The sequence below is a fragment of the Phyllostomus discolor genome, chromosome 1 (genome assembly GCF_004126475.2).
Source record: "Phyllostomus discolor isolate MPI-MPIP mPhyDis1 chromosome 1, mPhyDis1.pri.v3, whole genome shotgun sequence".
Classification (NCBI taxonomy): domain Eukaryota; kingdom Metazoa; phylum Chordata; class Mammalia; order Chiroptera; family Phyllostomidae; genus Phyllostomus; species Phyllostomus discolor.
In genome coordinates this window covers 2,125,701-2,142,394 of record NC_040903.2, presented here as the reverse complement: position 1 = coordinate 2,142,394, position 16,694 = coordinate 2,125,701, and the positions used below count along the sequence as shown (strand labels likewise).

General features: G+C 68.2%; 1 protein-coding gene across 15 annotated transcripts in view; it reads right to left on the bottom strand.

The window, feature by feature from the left end:
• Window positions 1-16,694, bottom strand: part of ABLIM2 (actin binding LIM protein family member 2) — an 88,627-nt gene that overhangs the window by 62,697 nt on the left and 9,236 nt on the right. For 9 of the 15 annotated variants that reach the window (XM_036018413.1, XM_036018400.1, XM_036018425.1 and 6 more), the window contains exon 1: window positions 3,683-3,831. The exons of 1 other annotated variant lie outside the window; for it this stretch is intronic. In XM_036018413.1, coding sequence (XP_035874306.1) covers window positions 3,683-3,707 — 25 coding nt within the window. In that variant the 5' untranslated portion in view covers window positions 3,708-3,831. Of the gene's footprint in view, window positions 1-3,682; window positions 3,833-16,694 lie in introns of those variants that run through there. 5 more of the 15 variants (XM_036018394.1, XM_036018420.1, XM_036018430.1 and 2 more) reach the window with 2 other exon arrangements.

Here is a 16,694-nt window from a genome sequence, read left to right as displayed (position 1 = left end):
GTGTCATTTCATCCCCGGAAGAAAGGCCCTTCCTGACCGGAGAGGCATCTGCGGGTCTCGTGGGCGGCGTTCCGGAAGGCCAGGGCTCAGCGGGCCTCTGGGCCCAGCCCCCCTCAGCACACACACACGGAAACCGCCAGGGCCTGGCGAGCCTGTGGCCAGGCCGGGGCCGGGACTCGGGGCTCTGGGCTCCCAGACACATGCTCATCCCTGGTGCCCCACTGCCACTGGCCAGGGCAGCCACCCCGGGTCAACAGGTGGCTCGCCTGGGCCTGCGATGCGTCCCCAGAGCCCGGAGCACAGCAGGCGCCCGATGAACGTTCACTAAATCCAACTGGAACCAGGAAACGCGTTTGGTGACTCGAGTCACGAACAGGGCACCCGCAGGGTAACAGTCAACAATCTCGGCGACATCCTCACCTCTCAGTCCTGTGCCCGGGCCGTGCCAGGCACCACACGTGCCCATTTCCATCCATAGCCCGGGGCACAGAGCCGGCAATGGGTGGGGCACAGCCGGGGTTTGGACCCAGGCCGTGGGACCCCAAACCCACCGTCGGCGGCCCCCCAAGAGGGTCTGGGAGGCTGAGCTAATTCGGCCAGGCCCCACCCTGGGCCATCTGCCACAGCACCCCGCAGCGTGGGAGCCCTGGGGCTGCAGGGCCTGCCCACACACCGCCCCCCCCCCACAGTGTGCCCCGGCCAGCTCCGAGCCACAGCCAAGCCACTGCCACCCCCTCGCTGCCCGGGCCCTTGAAGCCGGTCGGGGCTGCAGCCTTGACGTGCAGATACCACCTGCCCGGTCGGGGGTCCTCACCGCCCCCCACTGGGTAGCACCACGAGTCCAAACATCCCGGAAAAGTCCTTGGCTCCGACTCCAGCGGGGATGGCTGCAGAGGGCCCGAGGGGTCCCGGCCCTCCCCTCGACCCGTTCTCCCACCCGATGTCCCGGGAGGGCGCCGGCCACCGTCTGGAGCCGCCCTGTGCCTGTCACTCACTTTCCGTGCACTCGGCGGGAACCACCCTCCCCCGAGCCCCGTCAGCTCTGCACACACATGTCTCGTGCCACAGGCCACTCGCCCGAGCGAGAGGCACCACGCCACGGGCTTCGACGCGCTGGGAGAGCTGCAGTCACCCTCACAGGGTCTCCGTGGCCCCAGGAGAGCCCCGCCCCTCCCCCGTCACGCACTGCCCAGCCCCGCCTCCAGCCTGGCCCCGGGCAGCCTGATGCTCCCGGTCTCGAGGGGCTCGCCTCTCCCGGACAGTTCACGCATGTGGGACCACTCGGTCCGCGGCGGCCTTTCCTGTCTGGCTTCCTCCCCAGCACGGCGTCCCCGAGGCTCAGCTGCGCTGCGGCGCGTGCCGGGGCGTCCTTCCCTCCTCCTCTGCGTGCCCGGCAACGTCCCGCCGTGCGGACACGCTCCGCGGGCCCCTCCGCGGCGGGAGGACCTGGCGGGTCGCCACGTAGGGGCCGTCGTGCGCCCCCCCTGCTCGGACGGGGCCCCGCTTCTCCTGGGGACACGCCTCGGGCACACCACTCGGCCAGGTGCCGGCTCTACGTGTCTGTCCTCGGTGGCCGCTCCGTCTGACTCTCTCGAGGGTGGGAGGGGGACTCCCTGGGGACGGGGGGCCTGAGCCCCACGTGCGCTCCCGTGGGCCACCCGCACCCCTTCTCTGGGGACGCGTCTCTGCAGACCCCGTGTCCCTGTGATCTGCTCGCCCCTCTGTGCCCGGCTGACCCGTGTCGCACTCCAGGGGCACGCTCCCCCATCAAACACACGACCGGCACGGACTGCCTGTCGCCCACGGTGGGGGCGGCGTTGTCCTTTTCCCGGCGAGGCTCCTGGCAGCACGAGTGTTTCGTTCCGGTGAAACCCAGTGCGTGTGCGTGTCCTGCGTCGTCGTGCTCCTGGGGTTCCGCCGAGCGAGCCGCCGCCCGGCCCGAGGTCACGGAGAGGCACCCCGTTTTCTCGCCGTGTTTTCAGGTTTCGCTCTCCCTGTCCCTTCCCAGCATGAGTCACATTTCCTCCGCCGCTATTTTTGTCACGAGTGCACGCCTTCCTCTGGGAGCCGGGACAAGGGCGCTCGCTGCAGCGGGGCCGCGCCGTTTTCCGCGTCGCTGTGGGCTTCGCTTCGCCGTGGGCGTGGCTGGCCGTCCCCCGGGGAGCACAACAGGGTGTGGAGGACACCAACAGGGTGTGGAGGACACCGTGTCCTCGGCTGTGGGGGACCCGCCCCACCGCCGGCATGGAAAGTCCAAGTGAGAACCGGACATCGTCACAAGTCCCGGCCTCTGGGACCCACTGGGGTTTCCGGAGCGACCCTGCGCACGGCTGGGGGCCAGGGCGTGTCACCTGTGCCCCAGCCAGCTGCTGCTGGAAGGCCTGGAGTGAGACGTTGGCACGGGGTGTGTGTGTCAGGACCACTGAGGGGAGCCTGGGACCCTGGCTGCGGAAACCAGACTCGGGGCGTCTGCCGTGCCCACTCACAGCACCCAGGAGGGAGGGAGGAGGCATCGTCACCCCCACCTGCAGGTGGGGGGGGGCTTGGGGCCCCGGGCGGCGAAGAGCGCCGACCAGGAACAGAGAGGCCAGGCCAGAGTCGAGGCTCGAGGCCCAGCCCCGTGCTGCTGCCCTCGGCCGGCCCTGGGCACGAGGTGCTGATGGGGAGACGCCCCTGGACAGGCCCCGCGGGCCCTGAGGGGAGGGCACCCCCGAGGGGAGGGCGCTGCCCAGCCGCCCACAGGGCACGGAGCCGCGTGCCGGGTGGAGGCCTGAGGACCTGGGGTGGAACATCTGGGGATGGAGGCCAGGACGGGCCCTGCCCCACAGCTCGGGCATACGGAGGCGCTCCCTGGGCACCCCAGCCTCTACCTCTGGGGGTCCTGGCTCCCTCCCCCTCCCCTCCTCCACATGACCCCCGCCGGGCTCTTCTGCCTGAGTCCCCAGGCCCGAGCCATCTGCTCTGGCCGTCCACCCCGCAGGCCGCCTGGAGTGGCCAGACGTCACTCACTGTTTCTTGTCTGAACGGCCGATGGCCCCGTTTGTGTGTCCACACCAGGACAGCTGCCGCGTCCGTGTCTCTCCCTAAAGCAGTCAGGCCCTCAGCCTCCGGGCCACCGGTGTTCAGGGCCAACAGCTCATGGCTGGGGAGCCACCCCGTGCATGGCGGGTGCCGAGAGGTGCCCCTGGCCTCCGCACCCCAAGTGCTGGAGCGCCCCCTCCTCAGGGAGCGACAACCAAAGACGCCCCCAGACATGGCCAGCTGGGGGGCCAGCTGGGCCCTGCCTGAGAACCACCGCCTTGAAGGACAAGAGGAAGGAGGAGGGAGGGGGCTGGGGCAGAGCGGCTGTGGGCCCACTGGGGTCAGAGGGTGCTGGAGCCCACTCTCGCAGACGCCCCCATCTCCCCTTCCCCAAGTCTCAGCTTACTCCTCTGGAAAGTGGGGCCACTCTGCAGGACTGGCACCACGAGTCCGCAGAGAAAGTCCCACAGCCCGGCATACAGTCGGCGCTCATACGTGCTGGCCCTCACCCCCATGCGTGGGCAGCGGAGCTCGGCCACACCGCCCCCCTCCCATCGGGCCCCACGAAATTATTCCTGGCGCTCCAGAGCTCCCATTAGAAAAACCCACCTTCCTCCCCGGCGGGGTGGTCTCAGGCAGGAAGGGTGGTGTGGGGCCGTACCTGTCTCTCCCCCGGGCACACCCATGGGACGTGGCCTCTTCGCCAAGGGCCGGCACCGTGGGGGCTGCGGGCGGCGGCTGGACTGGTGGGGCGCCTCTGTGGCCAGCACGGCTCCGGCCGACACGCCGGAGGGTCACGCGGCAGCTGCGCCCTGCGGCCTGGGGCTGGGCGGGGCCGGGCCGCCCCTTCCCGGCACACTGAAATAGACGCCGCCACCGCGCTCCGCGGGCGCACCTGTTCCCCAGGCGTCCGGGAAAGGGACTTGGAGCTGGCCCACGGGGCGGGGGAGGGGCTGGGAGGGCCGGGAACGCCGACTACCCCCATGTGCCAGATGCGGTGAGAGGGCACTCACACGCCACCCCGGCAACGCGGCGTGAGCACCTGGGGCTCCCCCCCCCATGCACAGGGCTTCCACCGTGGACAGTTCTGCCCCCGCGGCCCCAGAGGCTGGAGTCTGGCCTCCAGCGTGGCCGGGCCAACTCCCTCCAAGGCCATGGGTCCCTCCCGCCTCGCCCGGGGCCCCGGCGGCTCAGCCGGACCTGGCCCTGCGGCCGCATCGCTCCAACCTCTGCCACTGTCTTCACGTGGCCTGTCCCTGGGTCTGTGTGTCTCCTTCTGTCTCTTGTAAGGACGCCAGCCCTTGGATTTAGGGCCCCCTACCCCAGGATGACCTTCCCAGGATGGCCTCCTTCCGCACATACGGCCACACGCTAAGGTTCTGGGTGGACATAGACTGCGGGGGGTCTGCTTCTCATCCATTTATTCTGCACAGCCCCAGCGCCCCGAGAGGAAACTGAGGCCTGGGGAGTCTGGGTGACTTAGGGGAGGCCCCCGGGCCTGGAAGACAGAGCTGGGTCCCTACACCCGTCAGGCTGCCGTCGCGGTCCCTGGGGTGTCCCCCGTTCTCTGTGACAGGCCTCTGCTAGTCTCAGCGTTAAGATCGCGGGAGGTGGAAATATTTTCTGACCCGCCAACAACATAAGCGGTCAGCGCTGCCCGGGACCCAGCGCAGGGCCGCAGGGGGACCCAGGGCATCACCGTGGTTACAGGTGCGCGTGCCGTGTGCCCAGGGTCCCACCGCTGAGAGGCCTGGGCGCCACCGGCCACAAGCCCCACCTCACGCCGCTCGGACGGGGAGGTATGAGACTCATGTCCACAACAGCCTCCGGCCGAAGACGCCCTCTCCCGTGCGTGCGGGCAGCTGGCCGCCCCATCTGACCCCCGGGAACCCCGCCCAGGGAACCAGGGGGGCGGTGACCGCCGAGTCCCTCGGGAAAGGCTGCCTGGAGCACCCCCACCCAGCCTGGGGGGGGCCCCCCAGGTGGGTACCGCTTCTGCTTCCAAGGCAGGGACTTCCCTCCTCTCTGGCTCCTAAATAGGAAGAGTTTCCCCTTTGTTCATTCTGCTCTCTGTGCCCTGCGGCCCTGCGCCCAGCTCAGTGGCAACACAAAGGACAACCCCCTGCCCCCCCAGCACTCCGCAAGCCCCAGGTGGCACCTCGTGCCCGAGGCGGGAGTCACATCCCTGCTTCCCCAGGGAGGACACTGAGCAGAGGCAGGTGGGCGGGGCCACAGGTGGGCGGAGCCAGAGCCAGTGAACAGGTAGCAGGCTCTGAACCTGTGAGTCCGCCTCAGCCAGGGGCCCGAGGCATGTGGCCTCGGCGTGTGGCCGGTGCCCGACCCGGAACCTTCCAGCTGGAGGTCAGGAGGTGTCACAGAGAAGCAGAGCTGGGGCCCCGAGAACCCGTGAACTTCAGGATCAAGGGCACCGGGGACATGCACGCCAGGGCTCCGCCATCAGCAGGAGGAGGGGTATGCAGGCCAGAGGCGGCCGGCACACAGGCGTGTGCGCACCCGTGGATGGACTGGGCTGGGTCCCCGTGCACCCTGCCCCTTGCTGGAGTCTGGGGCACAGGGCAGTGGCTTCCAGTCCCAGAAGCGTGTTGGCCCGTGTGCCTGGCCTGGCCGATGGCGCACAAGTGGGGGTGGCAGAGTGCCGGTTCAGGGTGTAGGCCCCAGACATGGCCACCCGCCCACCCTTAGGTGCATCTGCCTTTGTACCAGGAGAGCCCTCCGGCCAGCCCGCGGGTCCCAGGAGGAGGGAGCGAGAGGGGCCGAGCCGCCCACGAGGCAGCCTGGCCCCAGGCCCGGAGCCAGAGCAGCTGACTGCTGACACCCGGCCCAGCCCCCAGGCTGCTGCCGCAGGGCCCTGCCCACCGGGGCCTAACACCAGACCAGCGCGTTCTCTCCCAGCGCTGGAGGCCCGGCGCCCCGAGTGGGTGTCCCTGAGCTGAACCCCAGCTGTCGGCCCGGCTGCTCCCCCGAGGCTGTAGGGGGGGACCTGCTCTGAGTCTTCCAGCTTCGGGCAGTGGCCGGCACCCTTGGGCTGGCAGCTGCACCACCTTTCTTCCTGTGGGTGCATCTGTTCCCTCCCCGTGCTCTGAGGACTGGTGTGGTGGCTGTTGGGGCTGGTGCAGGTGACCCGAGACAGTCTCCCCTCTCAGCATCCTCAGCTTCACCCCATCCGCAGACACCCTTCTGCCTGTCCCCGACAGGTGCCCGTCACCGGGGCCTGGAGGGGGGACCGGTGACTGGGGGGCCCGTTTCCCGCAGTGGCCTGTGCGGGACGTGCATCTGTCAGGACGCCCTCGTCCCCCGAGATGTGCCCCGCTTACGTAACGCACGCGACCCACTAATCCGGTTGTGTGCCCGTAAGTGGGTCGCCCTCTCCGACGCGGAAGTTTCTCTCCCAGCCCTGCGCCGTCAGGCACCCCTGCCAGGGCGGGCACCCCAATCAAAACCGGGGTGATTTTTTAAAGAAGACAGTAGGGCGCTCTTTCTGCACACCAGTGGGGGTGGGGTTGGCGGGAGCCCCGAGGGACTGCCCCAGCTCCCGGAGGGCACCCTGGCTGCCCCGCCTCCTGGTGGGTCCTCCCCCCCGGGGGCCAGTATGGTCACAGGGGGCAGGGAAGGGGCTCTAACCTGACAGGAGAGGGAGCGGGAGCCGGGGGTCTGAGGGCCTTGGGGCTCAGCGCTTGCACGAGCCCCACCGGCTCACAGAGCCCCCAGCCTTCCCCTCCTGCAGGCACAGCCTCCCCCAACATTCTCACGCTGCGACCTTCGACCTTCGCTCCCTGACAGCCCCCCGCTGCCCACCCAGCACTGTACAGGTGCACAGGTGGGCATGGTGCTCACGCGAGTCCTCCTCCAGCGCCGCTTAAAACATGGTAAATGAGAACAGGGCCTGGAAAAGTCGGGACAGGCGGAGGGACTTCCATAGCGAGAGAGACACAAGGGAGACGCCCCCAAACTCTCTTTCAGGGGCATAAAGATGAGGCCTGCAGGGGTCCGAGATGTCCTGCCCCTGGGGAGGGGTCCTCAGGCCCAGCCCTGGCCTCTCCTGTGGACTTACCCCCCCATGGGAGCTTCCTGCTGGATACCGCCACCAGGAAGCCCCCCAGGCAGCATGCAATCGAAAAAGAGAACGCCTGGCTCGCTGTGTCCACTGTCCCCCCACGGCACCCCCAAAGGTGCCACACCTCACCCACCTGCATCCTGCCCCAGCTGGGTCCCCTCCAGCGACTCAGGCACACCTGGGTTTGCCCCCCGCCCTCACCCTGCACTGGTACGACCCCAGCAAGGAGGCTCTCCCCCTCCGAGCCCCAGGCTCCTGGTCTGCAGGGCAGGAGTGCCCGCCCCCTGGGCTGCAGAGCGACTCCATGGGACACTCTGTGTGGAATGGCCGGGCCCCGCCACGGGGCCTGGGGGGCACCGGGAACCGGTACCTCCCTCCCCAGACCCCACGGTGTTTGTTCCATGGCTGCCGCGGCAAGGGACCACAAAGCCGGTGGCTTAGTCATCAGAAATCTCTCTCTCTCTCTCATTTTCAAAACACTTTATTTACTCATTTATTCTGGGGGAGAGGGGAAGAGAGGGAGAGAGACACTGATCGGTTGCCTCTTGCACGCGCCCCCAACCGGGGACGGAACCCACTACCCAGGCGTGCGCCCTGAGCGGAAATCCAACTGGCCACCTTTCACTTTGCAGAACGACACCCGGCTCCCTGAGCCATGCCGGGCAGGGCGACAGAAATCTCTTTTGTGCGACAGTGCTGGGGGCCGGCGGCCCTAAATCTGGGCGCCGGCGGGGCCACGCCCCCTCGGGAGCCGCAGGAGGGTCCCGCCGGCACTCCCCCCCACCCCCGCAGCCCCGCGGGCGCCGCGCCCCTCCCACCTCTGCGTCTGTGTCTGTCCGTCCCTCTCCTCTTCGTCCAAGGACACGGGCCACATGGGACCAGGGCCCACTCGGCCCCACTGCGACCCCATCTGAACGAGCGGCCTCGAAGAGGACCCCGTTTCTGGACCCGGCCACATGCTGAGGCCCCGGGGGCTAGGGCTTCAGCAGCAAGTCCAGGGAGCCCTAAGGCAGAGGCCGCGCAGGGATCCCCGAGGTGTCTGCCAGGAGCTGCTGCAGCCGGGGCCCCTGCTGTCAAGCGTGGGGCTCGTTGGTAGGTGTCCCCTCTGAACCAAGGAGGAACAGGTGCCGATGAGCACCGGACACCCGGCCCGGGCGGGGCACGAGTGGGCCAGAGCGCCAGGCCGCTGCGAGGGCCGAGGGGCCTCGTCCCCCGTGGGGCAGGCGGGCTCACGGCGGCACCCCAGGGAAGCGCGTCGGCGTGCGGGCCGGACTGCCTTGCGCTCGGAGAGGGAGGAGTCAGAGGAGCGGCCTCAGCAGCTGCCGGGTGGGGGCGGGGGCGGGAGGCGGACAGGGGGCTGCCCTCGCAGAGGAGGGGACGGCGACGCTGCCCTTCAGAGACTCGGAAGAGCTAAAGAGGGGACAGGGCGAGTCCAGCGGAGGGTTGGCAGGCGTGCTGACCCCAGGCCTGGAGGAGCCCAGAGCCGGGGCGGGGGGGGGGGGGGGGCTGCAGAGAGGCGGGGGTGGGAGGGGTTCCCACGCACCCAGACCCGCGTCCTGTCTGGTTTTATCTGTGGGGTCTCGGGTGGAGTGAGCTGGGAAATCAACCTGTGAGAAAGAAGGGCGGCAGGGGGTGGAGTTTTCTGGGTCCTGTTTAGAGATTCCCCTGCTCCCTGCCCCGTCCCCCCCTCCCCCCTCTGCCATCTGTGCTCCACAACACACCCGCACACCACCTCCCGGGCCCCGCCCCCTGGCCGGCCCCCCGAGGCAAAGCCCCAGAACTCAGAGCAGGAGCGGCTCATGGTCCTGCCGGACAAAACGCAGCCCGCCAGCCTGATCCAGGCGGACCGACAGGCAGCCCCATAGGACAGTGAGCAGAGGAGGGGACAGGAAGCTCACGCCACGGCACCAGCGGCCTGGGAACGCGGGAAAACGCTCTCGGGCACCCCAGCGCCCCACAGATCAAAGCGGGGAGGTGCCCCTCCCGTCAGCTCGGCAAACGGGAAAAGGCTCGGGCGGGGGTGGGGACTCGGGGCTCCGGTGCTGACCCTCTGCCCCCGAAAAGGTGTGCACGGGCGGCACCCGGGGCGGCGGGCTGCCAACTCCACCTCCAGGAATAGCTCTCACAGGTCTATTTGCTCCCGGCGCCGAGACGAACGTGCAAGAATTCTCGTCGCCGCTGCTGCTCAGAGTGCACGGGGCGTGCAAAGAACCTGAGGGCCCACGGGACCCGCTCCCGCGGGGACACGGTCGCCAAGGCAGCCTCCTGCCAGAAATGCTCAGCTTGGGTCCCGTGGCCCAGAAACAGACCAGTCTGGGTTGGGGGATGACCCAGGGCACAGCGGCCCTGGCCTCTTCAGGGCCGGGCAGGAAAGAACATTCTAGAATGAAGGATTCTGAAGGCACAGAGACAGTAGCCGGCAACAGCACGCGATCTGAGACTGATCCCGGAGGGGAAAGACACGCAGGCGTGTGTGAGGGACACCTGGGCGGGGGAGGGGGGGGCGGCGGGCTCTGTGCAGGTGGAGCCCGGTGCTGCGTGCGCGGACCTCGGGGGCCGGGGTCAGGCCACAACCAACTTTCAAACGGTCCAGAAAAGAGAGCGAGAGCAGAACGCGGCGACACACCAACGCTCGCGATGCCCGGGCGGGTGTCCCCTGAGGTGTGCGTGGCACACTCTTCCCTTCAACTCTCCGGCACGCTCCGGAGTGTGCAGAGCAGAAAGTCGGGGGAGAGGCCGGTGGACACAGCGCCGCTGGAAACGGGCGGGCAGGCCCTGCTCCTGCACCTTCCAGGACCTAGGAGGTAAACTGCAGTGACAGTGACACACCTGGCTTGGGACGCTTGGGCTCCAGACACCTGGGCTCCTGACACCTGGCCTCCAGACACCTGGCCCGGGACACCTGGGATTCTGACACCTGGGCCCAGGACACCTGAGCTCGGGACACCTGGCTCAGGACACCTGGCTCTGCCACTGAGAAAACCGCTCCTCACCGAGCCTGCTCCCCACCTGCAGCCATCCACGCGTGCACACATGTGCATCAATGCACATGCGCAAGCACGCCCACATGTGCACGTGTGTGCTCACATGTATCCATGTGCATATGTGTACACATGGGTGCAAGCCCACATGTGCGCACACCCCTTAGGCACCAGTGGCAGGCCTGGACAGTCGATCGCCTATCCTTTGCCGCTGTGTGAGTCGGTCCCCAGCTGTGCCAGCTCCTGGGTGGCACGCAGCCCGATGCACCCCATTCAGCCCAGGGCAGGGCGCACGAGGATGCACTCAGTGCTCGCTGAGCAAACACGTGACCGAGAGGCCGGGTGGAGGCGCTCAGGCGACGGGACACCTGCAGAGGTGACGACACGGGTTCCGTGCGTGCAGCGCCCCCCCCCCCCCACCACCCGGCACCCAGCCCCCAGCCTGGAGGCTGGGGTCGCAGGCAGGTCATGTCACCTCGCTGGCCTGTCTCCTCACCTGGACACTGGGGACACAAGCGTGCCCACTCCCCAGGGCTGCAGCGAGGCGTCAGTGAAGCGCCACATGTCAACCGCTCTGCTGGGCCGGCGCCGGGTCCCTGCTGGTGCCAGGACAGCGGGACCGTGTGAGGTTGCCCACCACAGAGCTGCGGACCCGGCCACCGAAATCTCAGCCGTGGACTCACACACTGGTGCTCACAGCAGCAGCCCCGCTCACGACAGCCAAGGCAGGGGAGCACCTCCCCCCCACGGCCCCTGGTAGACAGACAGATGAGCCCACCCACACAGTGGAACACCATCCGGCCGGGAAAAGGAGGGGACCCAACCCCTGCCCCCTCGAGGAGGGACCTGGAGGACACTAGGGGGAGCGAGATGAGCCGGCCCCCCCAGGACAGTCACCGTGTGATCCCACTGACAGGGGGTCCCCTGAGAGGAGCCAGAGCCACAGCCGCCGAGAGCGGGTGGGGGCACCGGTGGGCACCGGGGGCTGGGGGCGGGGTGGGAGGGAGTGTGCAATGGGGACAGATGTCAGTGTGGGGAGACGGAAAGTCCCGGAGGTGACGGTGGGGACCCAGCACTGCCAATGCGCCTGATGCCACTGAGCCGGACGCCGGTTATGACGGTACATTTTACGTCGTGTTTACTTCTCCACAGTTCCGTAAACGGTGCCAAGAGGTGCTCTCTGTGCCCCGGGCAGCAAGGCCCCGCAGGAGAGCAGGGAGGGGTCTGGCAGAGCCGGGAGTGGAGGGGCTTTGCCCGCAGACCCCACTGGGTCTGTGGACCCCCTTCATCCGTCAGGGGCCCTCGCCCACTGGGGTCCCTGGGGCACCAGCCAATGGGTGGCCTGAGGGGAACTCAGGACAATGGCCACCCTCTGACTCACGTCCCCAGGGCGAAGGGCAGCAGAGGAAGGAAGGTACAGCCATTTCCCTGGCAGCACGGCTAAATTTACACCTCGCTGCCCGGGCCTCGCCCTGCACCGCGGCGGCGTGGCCTTGGGCCTCAGGGAGCTCCGGGCTGCCATGCCCCTGGACACGCTCTCAGGGTCCTGGCAGCTGTGGCCCTGGGTCTCGAACCCTGCGGTGCTCAGTGGCTCGGGGGCCTCGGAGCCTGGGACCCAGTGTCCCCTCTGGAGTCGCTGGTGGAGGGAGACAGACGGACAGCACACAGACGCGCCCGGGCCAGCAGACAAGTGCATGGCTCCGTGGGGGTGGGCGCTCAGGGAGAGCCTGGCCGCAGAGCCAGGGAGTCCGGGCCGTGCAACGCGGGGTCGGAGGCTTCCAAACGCCCACCACCGCGTGTCAAACGGCACAGCCGCGGTGGAGGGGGCACGGCGGCCCCTCCGGAACGGACACGGAACCACCGTTCCATCAGCCATCACTTCGGGGGGCACACCCACAGGAAGTGAGAGTGGGGATGCAGACAGGGGGTCGCACCCCTGTGTCAGGGCTGCATCGGTCACAGCAGCTGAAGGAGAGAGCGACCCAGGGCCCGTGGGCTGGCAGGCGGGCGGGTTAACAGCACGAGGCCCGCCCCTACAAAGGGCAGTTATTCAGCCACAAAGAGAAATAAAATTCTGACGTGGGTGAACCCCTACCTAGGACACATGCTAACGAAAAAGGCCAGTCACACAGGACAGACACCTCGAGATGGCACCCATGCAAGGCCCCCAAGGCAGTCAGACCCAGGGAGACGGAAGTAGAACTGGGGGGGCGGGGTTGGGGGGCAGTGGGCGGAGTCATTTAACGGGGCCAGAGTTTCACGCGCAAAGAGGGGAGCTTCCGGGAGAGGACGGTGGTGACCGCCGCACACCACCGCAAACACACCGTCACTGAAGCGAGCTCCTGATGGTGCAGACGGTTTTGTCCCGTGCATCGCACCACAGTGAAAAACACGACGTTAAAAAAAGCACTCCCAAGCCCTGGCTGGAGTAGCTCAGTGGATTGAGCTCGGGCTATGAACCAAAGTGTCACAGGTTCGATTCCCAGTCAGGGCACATGCCTGGGTTGCAGGCCACAGCCCCTAGCAACCACGCATTGATGTTTCTCTCTCTCTCTCTTTCTCCCTCCCTCCCCTCTCTAAAAATAAAGACAATCTTTTAAAAAAAAGCACCCCCCACGTAGTGTGGGAAAGAGAGAGCGGTCAGTCCCCCATCAGACCCTGGCCCGCAGACCTGCACGCGGTGGGGTGAACGGTCACAGAGCTGCGAGCTGTGGGGGAGACGCCGGGGCCGGTGTTCGGGGGGGGGGCACACTCTGGGCCCCCTGGAAGGAGACGGCTGGCCCAAGGTCCACACACCAGAGTCACAGGCTTCCTCCCCTCTGCTCCTGCAAACAGGATGTGAATCATCCACGCTGCTCTGACGGCTGCAGCTCCCAGGGCCATTGACCACAGTGACAACTCCGAACACTCGAGGGACCGTGAGCCCCCGACCAGGTGGGGACCCTCTGGAAGTTGTCTGTGGGCAGGGTGGGGCAGGCTGCCGGGCCGTGTGGGAGGGAATTGAGGGAGGGAGGGAAGAGCTGGTGACAGCGTTGAGGAGAGAGGGGGCACATGCCCCGTCACTCCGGTGGGGACCGACCAGGGAGGCTCGGGGACAGCCGGCAGGTGCTGGGACAGCCCAGGGAGCTCTGACTCAGTGCACACCAGGCCTGGGAGCCTTTTCTCATTAAAGTCGATGTCAGGGCCTGCTGCCCTGTGCATACTTCCCCAAGGTCAGGGCGCCCCATCTCAGGCTCCACTGAATGTCACCGTCCCCGACTCCCTGGCCCGGTCCCGGCCCCAGCTGTTTGCCGTCCGCACATCCGCCCCCCTGCCCCGACCTGTCTCAGGGGGGCAGGAAGGGCCTGGGACGGGACAGGCAGCCCAGGCCTCAAACCACGGCTGTGCCTCGTTCTGGCCATGACCTTGGCCGTCCCCTCCCCCAACCCCTAGAGCCCGAAGTATGTCTGAGGATTCTGGGAAAACTGTAAGCAGGTCACAGACATCCGAGAGCTCGGAGAACGAAGGGCCCCGGAGGAGGCGGTCTCTAACTACTCCCGTGGATCCTGAGCCCTGCCCAGGCCGGCACGCCGGGCCCAGCCGGCCCGCTTCCTCCGGGTCAAGACCACGGCCGGCCACAGGGGCTTGTCCAGGCCTTGCCTGCGATTTGTCTCTGTCGCCCAGGGAACTGGCCTCTGCCAAATGCTCCTCGCTCCTCGCAGAGCCAGGAGACTGAGGTCTGAGCCGCCGGGCTCCCGCAGACCTCGCTGGGGAGGGTGAGGGGCGGTTGCTCGGTATTTGGACCGGACTCGGGGGCAAGTTTGCACAGCCTCGGCCCATCTGCGGGGGCGGCTTTGCGGAGAGGGAGGGTTGGGGCAGTGGGCTCCGGCACGGCCTGCCTGCAGCCACCTTGGAGCCACGTGTCAACGTTTCCTCCATCCACACGCCCCGACCAGCTCTCCAGACTGGCCAGAGGGCAGCCCGGGCTGGGGCGGCCCCGTCGCCTGGGACCCGGCCCGCAGAGGCAGCCCCGAGGAGGAGGGCGCACAGCCCGGGACAGTACTACCTGAGGCCGTCCCTCTCCGCAAGGCCGCGGCCCCCAGACAGGAGGTGCCGAGGGAAATGAGAGGCTCTATTCCTGGCGCAGCCCTCTTTCCTGGAACTGGGGCGGCGGCGAGGCCGGCCGCTGCCGGGGTCTCCGTGCTGGCCCGGGACCCCTCCCTGCGTCTCCGGGTCCCTGTGGTGTGGTGGCTCCCGGGCCCAGCCACACGCCCAGGGCAGGGACCCCGTGGGCCTCCTCTCGCTGCCCCAACATCGCCCGCCCGGTGGAGGCCCCGGGGAGCAGGGGGCACCACCACCATGTGCCGTGGCTCCACCTCAGCGGCAGCGGGCACACGTCGCCACCACCAGCTTCACAAACCGCCCTCACCGTCCCAGGACCTGAAGAGCCGCCGGATGTAACAAGAGGGAAAGTCAGAGAGGCCCCTTCTGTCCCCAGCCATCTGCTCTTCTTGGATGAAATGACACTCCCGGCCGGGGCTGGGCTGCTGAGGGGGCAGGGGCGTCCCTGCTGCAGCCGAGGGAGGACCCCAGGCCCTGCCTCCTACCCCCCACCCCGGGCCCTGCCCTCCTGATCACGGGGTCAGGTGGGAGGAACTGGGGGGTCCTCAGCCCCTGTCTCCCCTCCACGGGTCTCGCCCTGACTCTCCCCACCATGGGGACAAACAAGTACGTCCTCTGAGCCCTGGGCACACGGGGACACCAACAGTCCCCAAGCCTGGCTCAGCCTGGGGTCATGCTCCTGGGCCCACGCAGGTGCTCTCCCTGCCTCTGCCCACTCCCCGCCCCCCACCCCGCAGATGCAGAGACTCTTGGCCCCTCACGTCGTCACTGAGCACCTACTGCGGGCAAGGCACCGGAAGACTAGGGTGCACGAGGAGCAGGCGGGGTGTGGGACCCCTGCCTCACGCCTGGCGCCTTACCCCGGGCCAAGCCGGGGGCAGAGGCACAGATAAGGTTTCTCCAGTGTTCCCTCCACTGTCCCCTCTGGGGTCTGCACCTGCTCCCACCACTTTGTCTGGCTAGCCCCTTAGTTGATGCCACCTCCTCCGGGGAGCCCACCAGGATCTCTCCCCCTTGGCAGCTTCACCAACGACCCCCTTTGTCCTGCAGCCCCCCCGAGAAGTGCGTCCTCATGGTGTGTCCCCGTCACATACCGTCTGTCCCTCCCACTGGGCTGGGGGCTCCTGCAGGGAGGCGCTGAATCCGGGCCACCTGCAGCTCCTCGTCAGCGGGGGGGACGCACTCAAGTGGAACCCCCGTGTCTGCCCCCGCCCCCACCATGGGTGCTGAGTTGGTTGGTTGTGTCAGAGGGTGACTGTCCCTGGGACCCAGGGTGGGGCCCTTCCTTTCCTTTGGGACGGGGGGAGGGTCTTCTGCGAAGGGGCAGTCCTTTCTGGTGTCAGACACCCCAGGGAGGGGCGGGCCCTCACAGAGAAAACAGGGATGTGGCGGGGGGAGGGCCAGGGAGAAGCCCCCTTTCCTGCAGGGTGGAGTCTAGGAGGCGGGTGGAGGCCCCAGCTGCCCCCTGCGACCACCACCAAATGCAGAGCCAAGCCCTGCTGAGAGCTCGTGCCCGGCACGTCAGAGTCGGGGTGGGGGAGGGGGAGACAGGGAGTCACAGCTCAGGGCCCAGCATCCCCGGGGGAGCAGCCCCCCCACCCCAGCAGGGGGGGCAGAAATGGCACTCGAGGCCCCAGTTTCCAGCGAGATGATCTGCGCAAGGGGATGCCTGGGGGCTGGGGCTGCCCGGTCCACGGCTCCTGGGCCGTGCGTCCCCCCAGCCTGCCCCAGGCCGGCCCCGCAGAGGAGTGGAGGAGACCCCGGGACGCAGGCGGCACACAAAACCCGCTCACGCTGAGCTCAGAGCAGGACGGCAGGCGGGAAGCTGACCCCCTCGGAGGCAGCTGACGGAGGGAGGGGGTCAGCTCAGCACACGCCCGGTGACGGGAAAGAGGCCGCCGGCATTCCCACGCGGCTCCGCCTCGACGGGCTGGGTCCTCGGGCAGGTTTCTGGGTGTTGCCTGGCCTCCGTGTCCCCACCCACCACGTGGGCAGTCACATCAGCCACCCCCGAGCGCTGAGGGCACTACACGGGAGGGAGACACTGGTCCAGCGCTCTCACGGCCATGGCCACGGCCCGGCTCCACCCCCGCGAGGCCCCTCCCTCCCGGAAGCCTGCGCTCTTGGGAGAGCGCAAGACCAGTGGGGACACGCGCGCTCTCGGGGGAGGCGGCACTGGGGGTGCTCCGAGAGCGGGGCGGGGCCTCCCTGCCCAGCTGCGGGGCCTTGGGCCAATCACAGCTCCTCCCGTCTTAGTCCGAAACCCTCGTCTGCCAATCGGAAGGAACAGCCCCCAGCCTGCAGGGCCGTAGGGCACTGGAGCCGCAGCCTGCCCAGCCCCCGTCCCCCCCCTCCCCGCCACCCCGCTCCCCGCACCAGATGCTCCCCAGACAGCAGACATCGATTTTTCTCCTCACCAGGCCGCCCATCGCTCCCCTGAGCCCTGGTCAGCGGCGGCCGCGTGGGGGCTGGGGTTCCGGGGCGGCCAGCACACGCCCGGGATATATTTAGCTCTG